Below are 11525 nucleotides of genomic sequence, written 5' to 3'. Positions count from 1 at the left end.
GGCTCTGTGCTGACAGTGTTGAGCCTACTTGGGATGCTCTCCCCCCCCACCCCATTCCACCCCCTGGCACTCACGCATGCCAAGCACTCTCTCAAAAAAAAAAAAAAAAAAAAAAATTAACAAAAGAAAACCTATTTTTAAAAAATACTAATGTTAAAGAAGTACTCCATTAAATGAGGATCTGGTAAATTCACAATCTAGAAATTTCTAAAGCAAACAAATGCTTTCCACAAGGCCAACAACTCTGACACTCAAAACTGCTATTGAGAAAGGACACTGGAGAGAATGAACCTGGCAAGCTTAATGGTTCCACAAACCCAGAAGGCCACATAGTTCTAAACAGTCCCTACTGGTTAACATCTGGAGGGCCCCATTCGTTGGCAGTGGAATAAGGATTGTGTGATAAGGCCCGAGGACTCACCAATTCCAAGTTTATAGCTTCCCGGTCCCAAGACATTTGGACTGACTTGGCCTTCTAAGTTCACCAGGCAGAAGTCCTTGGGGATAACAAATCCCAATTATTCAAGATAGCCCACTGTCACTAAAAAGAGACAGCTTCCTCAGAAGAACCACAAGACTGACCATACTGGGGACTAAAAGGGCCAGAAGTGAAAGTAACCTACAAAACCCATTGACCGGATTCTTAGCCTTTGCAAATAGGCTCCCCAGCTTTCACAGAGATGAGGTGGGGCAGTACTGACTTCACTGGGCAATGTTGCCATGGAACAAATCTAATTGTGTCCTACCAACGTCTCCTATTAGTTATCCTAATGCTTTCTTCTACACACACACACACACACACACACACTCCCTTAAAGTAAATAAATGAGCTTATTTTCCATCTTTGTGCCATTGTATGTCATCTGCTTTACCTTCCCCACCAAAATAAAAATAACTCCATTATCATTCTTTAATATTCCCATCTAAATCCAAACCTTCTCTTGCCCTGTTCCCAATTACTGCAAAGTTTTATCTGATTATAAACTACCTACATTTCCTTGAATGATTTATTTATATTTCTAGATGAAAATGAGACAATAATTGCCTCTATCCTCTCAATTCAAAAAACCACATACGCTGTCCTCAAATCCCAAACCACAAATGCTAAAGATTATGAATAAGAGGAATGTCTATTTGCTTAGGTTATAACTACTGAAGAAATAACTAGAGTCTTGCATGGAGAACAATCAGCTCATTCTTGACCTACCATCCTATTTATCTTTCTATTCTCAAAGCTAATTGCTTATATAAGCATGCCAATTTGCCCTGATTATAGGATTCTTAATAAATGAATGTTGTTTACATTTCACAAGTGTATTTGAATTTCTCTCCGGGAAGCCAAGCTCATCAAGTCTTTGTAAGTGGTAAAACCAGAGATCAAAGCAAAAGGCCTACATTGAACCAACAAACAATTAAGCTTGAGAATAGAGGCCTAAGCAAAAATACAATTGATTTATTGATTTTCCTACTCCAGAAGTACACCTCAGGGCCACTGTTCACTCTTGAGCTATAATATATAGAACTTTCTCTGTCAATTTTCATCATGATTATTTGATGATCATTTCTTAAATAGTTAAATGAGTCTAAAATTCAACAGACTTTGATCCATTTCTTATTTCTCATCTTGATGCTTTCAGTTCAATCAAAGGTCTTTAAGATTTTGGGGGGAAAATTTTGTTTGTTATTTTTTATTATTTTCTTTTTAACCTCTTCTCCACTTAGCCTAATTTCCCCATAATTTTTGGTACTTCTTAAACAATTCCTTTCCTACTACACCCAATTTATCAACCCAGGCATCCATGGTTTTTTGAGGCTCCCAGGTGATGCCAATATACAGCCAAGTTTGAGGACTACCATTTCGGTTTGTCAATCCCTTCATTATCCTGCCTTCAAGCGTTCAGCGCAACTCCCAAGGGAAAAAAAGAACAACACAGAAAAGAAGTCAGGTTCCAGAGCAAATCCTTAATTCAAGGCAGGACCTTTAGGTAACAGGCATACCTTAGTGCCCAACATGAGCCACAGGGCCAAAAATGTAAACAATCGGACACCTTTCCCAAAGCCAACAAGTTCTTAGTATAAACCAGGCACAGGCACCATTTACCCCACAAAAATCAGTCGAGAGATTACTTGCGGCTATAGCAGGATCTAAACACCTCAAAGCTTTCAGCTTTTGTAGCAATGGACAGAGGGGCTTACAAACAGCAACTCCTCAAAGAACAAAGTAGACTATATGTGAATTCCAAGTCACTAAAGCCCATTACAGGCTGCACAAGAACACCAAAAATGTGATCTGAGGAACACCTTTGGTGTGTCCTAAAAACTAGAAAAAGTTTGTTATGAGGTGACTATCTGTAAGCTCTGCCACTGGTCATGGGTTTTTGTTTTGTGTGTGGTGGGCATGAAGATGTGACTCAGTTTGTTTTATTAAGACTGTGAGCAGAAAGTACACTTCTCCTGTTTACAACAAATACCACTAAACCTCAAGTAGGAATTCCCAGCCATCCTGGCCCACATCTGTGGGCCTCCGCTGCATCACAGCTCTCCGGCCTACCAGCTTTTCCCCAGACACTGCTTCCAAATTATATCCAATGGAAACTGTATACTCCTCGGTGTTTGGTTGAAAGCTCCGGGAAAAGAGGGAAAAGGGTGACTGGGAAAGTGGGAGACCACCTGCAGTCTGTGCAGACACTATCTTAAAGGAAAGAAAAGACAGGAGTTATCTCTGCCAGCAGTATTCAAGTAGATGAGAGCGAACCAGGTGCATGAAGCCTCTCTATACAAACCATGACCCCAAAGCCTGGGGACACAGTCCTCGTGGTGGGGAAAAGGAAGAAACATCCCCCATTCTAGAAGGGAAGAGACAGTTTGCAACTCACTCCCCCACTCTTAAGCAATTCAGTCTGTTCTTTTCTAAGGTGTCAGTGCTTTGTTCCTAAGAGGCTTCCAACTACCAGCACTCTCTTGCCAAGTGGAAAGGATCATCTGGAATCAGTGCTGCTTCTATCAGCCATCTTCATGCCACATGTTACCCGTGAGCATAAAGAAGCCCACTTCACCTTGCCCTTTAGCCCCAAGTCCTACGTATGAAAAAAAGGAGCACACTTCTAAGACCAAGCCCTTCAAGGACCAGTTTTTGTAAAGTAAAATGAATTTCCAGAACATGAGCCCACACTTTTTTCTTAAGCCCAGGAGGACTCTACGCGGCAGAGGGGGGGGGGGAGGGGGGAAATCCTTCCCCACTCTCAGGTGCTAGGATTCTAGGTCTAGAAACTGCCGACAGCAGGCTCACCTCAAAGAGGGCACCACTGAAGCCAATAATGCACTAGCCAGGTCTTGGGTTTGCAAAGAACTTCCAGTCACCAGCATTCTTCACACAGCTTCTGTGTGAGCAACTCTAACGGAGAGCTCACTGTTCATTTCTTTGACAACTCTAAATGTTAATATACTTTTCCTTAAGCTTAGGGGACTTTCAGTCAATGACCCTGGAAATTCTACTCTCTAGACCACACGGAATACAGCTAAAACACAGTCCTGCACAAAGCTCTTCAAAATGCAAAGTCAGCTGATGGAGCACAGGATGGTAGATTCTGGAAGTTTTACACTTTCAAGTGCTAGCATCTAAAAAAAATCTATCTTAATAGTTGTGTCAATTTTTTTTTTTTAACGTTTATTCATTTTTGAGACAGAGAGAGACAGAGCATGAATGGGGGAGGGGCAGAGAGAGGGAGACACAGAATCAGAAGCAGGCTCCAGGCTCTGAGCCATCAGCCCAGAGCCAGACGTGGAGCTCGAACTCACGGACCGCGAGATCATGACCTGAGCTGAAGTCGGACACTTAACCGACTGAGCCACCCAGGCGCCCCAGTTGTGTCAAATTTTATTCCAACTTACAGAGGAAGAAAATCAAGGACCAGAGGAAAGATTTTAACTTGCTCAACCTGGTGCAGCAGATTAATTCTAGAAACTAGGTCTCCTGCCTCCCAGGCCAATGCTATTTGCTAAATGAGAGGCCACCAGCAAAAGTAATTCTTATCGCCTAAGGACTTAAGGGCATGCATACCTTTTCTTCCCAAAGGTCATCAGTTTGTGTTGCTGCCAGCCTCTTACTGGAGCCAAACATTTGTATTCAGATAATAACCTCTGATTGATTTCTGTACTGGATATCCAAATATACTGGCATTATGGGAGGTGGAATGCACCCCAATAAGAAGCATATATTCCCAACTTTGGTGAAATAAAGCGGTTCAGTGATAGTACCTAGGATGAGCTAGAATGGCTCAAAGTTACAACACTCCACCCTGCCCCCAGCCCAACTTCTCTACCTCCTTTCCGTAACAGGAGAAAGGATGTGAGAAAAATCAGCAAGCATCTGACGATGACCTAACTACACTCTCACCCATCCATCTGCTCAGCAGACTGCATGGCAAGAGCTCTCCTTGGAAGTGGTTAAAAGAGAACAACACCTTGCAAAGGGAAATAAACGTTAAAACTTGACTTTCCTTGTCCTTTCACAAGTAATTACATTCACAGTATATGCATGGCACTGACAGATTGTCTCTCCTCTGATTTGGAAATCCTAAATTCCCAACCAAGGTAGTTCAAGTCTGCCTCGATAGAAAAAACCAAAGAGCACACTTTCAGACCAAATCAGTATTTAACTCCATGCCTGAAAAATGGAACGGCATAGTGAGGATGCCAAAATGTTTGACATTGAAAATAAAACATCAAGCGCACCTCACAGCGGTCACTTCTAAGACATTTTTGTCTATTTTATACAGCTTGAAACTTGCATTATCAGATTTAGGGATTTTTTTTTTTTTCTTAAACAGCTTTACTGCTAGCTCCAGGCATTTTCCCCCTTTCCAGTTCAAAGGCCTCAGGAAGTATAATATAATATGGGGTGGGGGAGAGGGGGCAGAGAGCCCAATCTGGATTAAAAATCCTAGATCAGTTATTCCATATCTGTAGGACTGTGGGAAACTTAGGTAATTTTATTTCCAGAATGATTGTGAGGATTAAATGAATAATGTAAGCATGGGCGGGGGGGGGGGGGGGGGGGGGGGGGGGGGGTGCGTTCATAATAGGTACTCAGAAAACGTTCCTACTTCTTCCTAAAGCAGAATGACTATGTTCAACCTCAGGGCAAGAAGGAAAAAAAAACTGGAAAGAAATCGACTCAAATTATTCACACACCCAAGTAGTTCTCAGTATCAGACATAATACTGCCCTAAACCATCACTTTCTAATCCGTCTTTTTGAATCTGTTTGCACAGCAGCCTGATATCTGATATCACACAGAGATATAGCAGCTAGGATAGAGGGCTTAAAATTATCCTCTCCTCTGACATTCAAAGAACGAATCCGACAGCTCCTTGACAAAGGCATTAGGGAACTTATATTTTATTTGTAAACAATGACTTCAAGCCAAAAATTAGTGAATGGTACGGAATGTCTAATGTAGAAAAAGGTGTTCTTGGACAGAGACCATCAATTCTTCACCCCACCCCAAAATAAACTTCATAGCGTCATCTTTGAAAATAAAGGGCAGAGGAGGGTGTATGTGTATGTATGTATATTTCCAACATTTAGGCAATGTTTAATACAATGAAGAGCCACATGGATATTTAATTATAAATGTGTAGGACCCAAAAAATACATACACACCAATGTTACCTGTAAAATATGTGACATACACACCCTAAAGGAATAAAAGTAGATGACTGAGTTTATGAAATACTTCTATCCAACAGTTTAACAAAAACATCACACACGTATGCACAAAGGCACATCACTTTACTGCCCTATCTGAAAGGTAGGTACAAAGATGCAAACAGTTACATGTATACAAGGAGTAATGTTTTCCCAGAAATACATTTTATAACTACTATGACAGTGCTGAAGACAAGCTCAAGAAGGAGAGAGACTCTCCTTAGGAAGATTAAGCTCCTAAGATTTGGATCCAATTTTTACTAGTCTTTAATTACAGGAAGTTCAGGAATTCAAATCTATTTCAAAACTTTTCCTATAAAAATTACTATTTTTTTTAGTTAACCCCTCCACTGATCTTAATTCCACAATCTCTAACTCTCTCCTTTCCTCTTTCCATTCATATCTATTAGTTTTTTAGAGTCATACAATGTAACTTAGACTGATGAAGGGGTAAGGAAACAGTCTGAGTAGGTTTGGTCTCAAGATTTTCCAGAAATAGATGGACTTGTCATTTTCATTTTTATTTACTCCTTCCCAATGCTTTAAGTATTCTAGAGCTTGAGTGTAATTGTTTTCCATGTCTGAACTGTCTCATTAATTATTGACGTAAACCATACTTACTTACAATGAGGTGCTTGTATACTTTCCCGTACAGTACTACTATCCAGTTTTCCTCCCAAATCACATATATGATGTTCATCATATAAGGAAATAAGTCTAGTATCAATAATGCCAAGATGATTCCCTGTGCCACAGGGTAAAGAATTTTCTCCACATATGTACTTCAAAATATGCCACCTAAAATTTATCCTTCTACCTTGATCTCTAGAATTAAATGGTTTGAGTTGACCACTTAAGCAATTCACAAAGAAAACCAAAGTTGAGAGCATCACATGTATAACTTCAGGGAAAAAAACAATTATCTTAAGAGAAATCACCTTAACTCTGGACTTCCATTAGCGCATAAAGAGGACACCTTTTAATTCCTCTTGTAGGTTTCCAAATAGCAGCTAGAGCTGACTAGGGGGAGTTACAATAAACACATTAACGTCCAACTGCATCACCAAAAAGGCAGTCCCCAAGCTGAGACTTCTCCAAAAGCTTTGTCTCTATTCCGAAAAGGTCAGCCTGATATTTTTTGGTTTCGTTTTTTGTTGTGAGGTGCTTAAATATCATCAACAATTAAGAACCACATCCAGCAATTGTGTGTGACACACAGTAGAGTAAAAGTAACCACAACAACCAACCATTGCCCCAAGGAGTTTGTGATGCAGAATCATAAATGTGACATACTAAGTCTGTGACTGCTAGACTTAAGAGTAACACAAATCCACCATGCTAATGATGAAACATTTTTTCTAAAGATTAATTCATATCATGTGTTATTAATCAACAGCATAACTGAAATCTCAGGCAAAACACGCTATCCCAATTGAGCAGAACTTAATTGCATTATTGTGATCTGGTTTTCCTGTGTCACTGGCCCTTCCATTTCCAGTATACACGTACATACACACAGCACCACAGGATGAAAAGACAGAAAGCCCAGAGCTAGAAGGTAAGAACCATCTGTCTGGAAGGAAGAGGATTTTGAATAAAAACGTTTGTCCCTGGAAAGACAGGTCAAGTATGCACCCAGGCTGCCTTGAGAAGTAATTAAGCCTATGCTGTTTCATTTCAGTGTGTCCCATCTTGCACAACGACGGGAGCAGCTGTGGGAGATCACAGAAGATGCAAAGCAAGACAGGCGGCCTCATCTATCTCCCGACTGCCACACCAGACTTTCCTGGTGGCGTGAAAAAAGCTTTTGCCCTCTGTTGTCTCGAAGAGCACAAAGCTAACCTAGCCTCCAGAACGTTATACCCCCTGTCAAACCTGCCCTTTTAAAAGGCCTGAAGAAAGGCAAATTTAAATGTCCCGGTGTTCAGACTCAGAACCCTTCCCAAAGTTAGGAGGTTACACACCAAACACCCGCAGGCACACGCAAATTTGACTGCCTTGAGCACAAGTTTCTCTTGCTGCCTAGCCTCTTAGAGTTTAGAGGTAACTAGCTAAGAAAAGGTAAATGTACAAGTGTAAGGAATAGGAACGCGTCGGATCTTGCCTGTTTCCCTTCCAACATCCCTTTAAGGAGGCTGGGTCACTAAAAATCGGAAGTCTGGGGACCAGCTGTAGTACAGACTCTGGCTGGGTCGAGGGGGAGGCCGCCACACCCTCTGGAGCTCACAGCACTGACAAGCTGTGGTTGGGAGGGGCTCAGAAACTTAGTCCAGCAGAAGGGAGAAAGAAGGGAGTCTTCAGTGTCTTGGATTTAAAAAGCTAAAAGCAGACTTCAAGAGGGAGCCGGGGATTTTGCTGTGTGTGCCGGGGATTGGGGGGGGGGGGGGGGGGAGGTAAGGGGTCGACCCTGATGTCAGAACAGCTCGAAACACGTCCCCGCAAAACTGCACATTCTTGTGGTTTAAGGTTTAAGACCAAAAGGAACGAGCTGAGGCAAAGCTGCTCTCCCGCCCGGGTTTCAGATCCCGCCCCTCCCAGCTTAGGGACCGGGGCGCCGCACTGCCGCGGGTTTCCTTATCTTTCCCTTTCGGGCCAGCTCCCCACGGCCAAGCCGCTACGTCCGCCTCCAAGTTCGCCTTCGCGCGCCACCCGCTGCCGGCCACATGCACCCATCTGCCCGGGACCCCGCATGCCGGACGGTCCGCAGGGACTCGGGGGGTGCGGGGATTTGGGGTTTTGTTTTTTTGTTGTTTTTTTTTTTTTTAACAAAAAGCCTTAGCGGCACGCCACCCCCTTCTCCCCGGCCCGCGCCACCTTCCCTTCACGCCCACGCCGCACCTCCCCGGCACACGCGCTGCGTGGTGCTTCTCCCGCCAGACAATGGGCTCTGGGCTGGCCAGGCAGCCCGCCCCGAGCCCCCGGCCCCATCCCGGGACCCCGAGAGGGCTGAGCGCGGGGGCTGGAGGGGAGCGGAGAAGAGTAAGGCTGGGGAGGCCACAATGGGGAAGGTGGGCGCCTCCCCCTTGGGACAGGAGGCTCGCTCCCGGCGCCGGGAGAAGAAGAGGGGGCGGGGGTCAGCTGCGCCTCCCCGCCCGGAGCCCCGCCGCGCACTCACCAGCACGATGGCAAATCGCTCTTCCAGTTCACCTGGCTCGGGCATCGGCAGCTTCAAAGGCACGTTGTGCGCCCTGAAATCGGTCTGCTGCGAATCCATGCTCCCCGCGTTGCCCATGTTGGCTGCACGCCGGGGCCGGGGGCTGCTCCGGGCCCCTCGCGTTCGCTTCGGAAATCAGAACAGCTCCCGGCGGCCGGCTCCCGCCCCGTGGCGCGACCCGCCCGGCTCCCCGCTCTCGGCTGCGCCCCGGCGAGTGTGCAGCGCGCACCGCTCCCTAGCAGCGCTCCGAGCCGAGCCGCCCCCCGGCCTCCCTCATGCTCTCCACCGCCCCAGCGCCGCCCCGGCCTCTTTGCCTCGGGAGGGGTCGTCAGGGCGCCGGGCGCCTATCTGCATGTTGCTCCTCTGGCACGCCGCCCCCTGCCTGCGATCGCGGCCAGCTGGCGCGTGCGTCCTCGGACTCGGTCTTGCGCCGGGCCGCGGCCGCCGCTGACACTTGCAGCCCCCGGCCGGCGAAAACAACGCTCTCTCGCGAAGCACCTCGAGCAGACAAATGCGGCTCGGCGCTCCCGACACAATGCCCCCCTCGCCCGGCCCCCGCCCCGGCCCGGCCCCGCCCACTCGCCCCGCGGACTGCCGGGACGCGTAGTTTCTGCCCAAAGTGTCCGCACAGCAAACCCCGCCCGCTCCGGAGAGGGCCGAGCTGGGTTAGGACCGCTTGCCGCAGAGGCAGTGTGCACGCTTCTGGCTGCAGCTTACGTCCCTTTAGACCCCTCCTCACTCCCACGGTAGAAATAACCACCTCGTCTACGTGGGTTCTGAGACGTAGAAGGCACACCTGACAAGTGAATGCATGATCCAATCAACCGGTGATTGAACGCAAGCATTCTGATTTAAATTTCAGAAGCTTGTTACTGTTCAAAAGGCTCTAGCTTAACAGGTGGCCTGAAAGGTATTGGCAACGTCCTGCTTCATGAATTGGGGAGTGGGTCCGTGGGTGCTTATTTGATTGTTCTTTCTTCCTTATGTAAATCATTTTTGTGTGATTGAAATGTTTTCTAAACAATTACATACTTGTATGGGTTTTCTTTATAAATATCCGTTATAGTTATATGTATATATGGTCAGACGCTAGAAGTTGGAAGAGAAGGATTCAGTTCGATTCAAAACACCGGTCAATAGCTATTATGTATGGGTTACTGGGTTCCTTCGTGGGAGAAAAAGAGGATTGCTCCTGCTCCGGAATACTTCACAGTGTAGTGCAGGAGAAATTTTACACAAATAACCATATCTCATGTGAGATAGAAAGGAGGACAGAGTATTTGGGGAGGCTTGGGAGGTGGCGTTTGGCTGTAGCTACCTTATTCCTCCATAGCAGTCTTGTTCCAGGGGTTTTACAAAGAAGATTGGACCCAGCCTTATCTCTGGGATGCTTTCCAGATTATCACTATCCGACATTAAAGCAGTGGAAATAGAACCAACCTTATAAACACGACTTTAACCAGGTGCCCATGTTGTAGATTTCAAGGGCATCCACCTGGTTGACTTGTGGCTGAACAACTGTAATTCGTTCTTTCTGCGCTTGGAGCCGTGTTTCTTAATCCTGGTTTATCAGATTCACGTGGGGAGCTTGTTGTGGAAACTCCACACACCTTGGACCCTGCCTGTTCAGAATTTCCCTGAGCTGAGAGCTGGAGCATGGACAGGTGTATTTTTAACAAGCTCCCCAGGTCATTCTGATATGCAACCAAGGTTGTTACCCTGTTGTTAAAAAGCAACTGCTTCTGGAGAAGGTAACACACCAAGACTAAACATCAAGGACCCTATTTTTCATTTAGCTTTATAAAGCCCAAGATACCTTGAGCATAGTAGATGTTCAATGACTTTTGTTGAACTGACAAATGGGTTTCACCAAAAGCCTATGGAGCAAATACACACATAAATTCTTCGTGTGTGGGTATCATCTATTAAATAAATGGCTTCTGGTCTTTTTAAAAAGAAGGAAGAGAGGATAAATAAATTCAAATTAAAAGTCTGAATAGATGCAACCTGTATTTCAAAACTATATTGTATCAAAGTTAACGGTAAGCATGTTACCCATCAAAGAAAGAAAAACAGGAATATAGATACATACACATACCCCAACTAGTGAAAATGAGTGAGAAAGAAAAGCAGTTAGTTCAAACCAAGTGAGACATTTCTGACCCACAAATGTATTTGTTTTCTTTCCAATCTCTAGACATATACTTTGGATCTGATTGACACAGAATCAGCCCACCCAGGGGGTTAACCGTCTGGATGGAGAAGCTAGAGTTCTTTTCTGCACTTGAGAAATCCTTTTTTATTACATTTATGACTCCCTCTGGCCATATTTCTGCCAGTAACCAGGACCTTTTTCTCCCCTTAAGTCTTATCACATCTAGTCTCTCTCATAATGTCACACTTTGAGAGGAGCCAAAGGACAAAGTGTGCAAATCCATGAACCAAAAGAACTCAGCCATTTCAAGGTTTGCAATCTTTAATATTCGGTTATTATTTGGGAGTGTTATTAAATATAAAAATAAAACACTCCATTATATTATACAATTTCTGTAAGAATTTCTATCAAACAATATTTGGAGGAGGGCTCAGAGGAGGAGGAAGAAGACATTTCTTTGACTGTAACACTCTTAAACTCTCCCCACAAAATTTAAATTGGTTGACC

The 11525-nt window shown here is 44.8% G+C and overlaps 1 protein-coding gene across 7 annotated transcripts in view; it reads right to left on the bottom strand.

The window, feature by feature from the left end:
• FMNL2 (formin like 2) overlaps positions 1-9359 on the bottom strand; it is a 312996-nt gene extending 303637 nt beyond the window's left edge. For all 7 annotated transcript variants that reach the window (XR_006220721.1, XM_042994450.1, XM_042994446.1 and 4 more), the window contains exon 1: positions 8825-9359. Coding sequence is in view for 6 of the 7 variants with exons in the window: in XM_042994450.1 (XP_042850384.1) it covers positions 8825-8941 (117 nt within the window). In the remaining variant the exon portion in view is untranslated. The remainder of the gene's footprint in view (positions 1-8824) is intronic.
• Between the last annotated feature and the right edge of the window lie 2166 nt (positions 9360-11525).

The sequence above is a fragment of the Panthera tigris genome, chromosome C1, assembly GCF_018350195.1.
Source record: "Panthera tigris isolate Pti1 chromosome C1, P.tigris_Pti1_mat1.1, whole genome shotgun sequence".
Lineage (NCBI taxonomy): Eukaryota > Metazoa > Chordata > Mammalia > Carnivora > Felidae > Panthera > Panthera tigris.
This window is presented reverse-complemented; position numbering and strand designations above follow the sequence as displayed.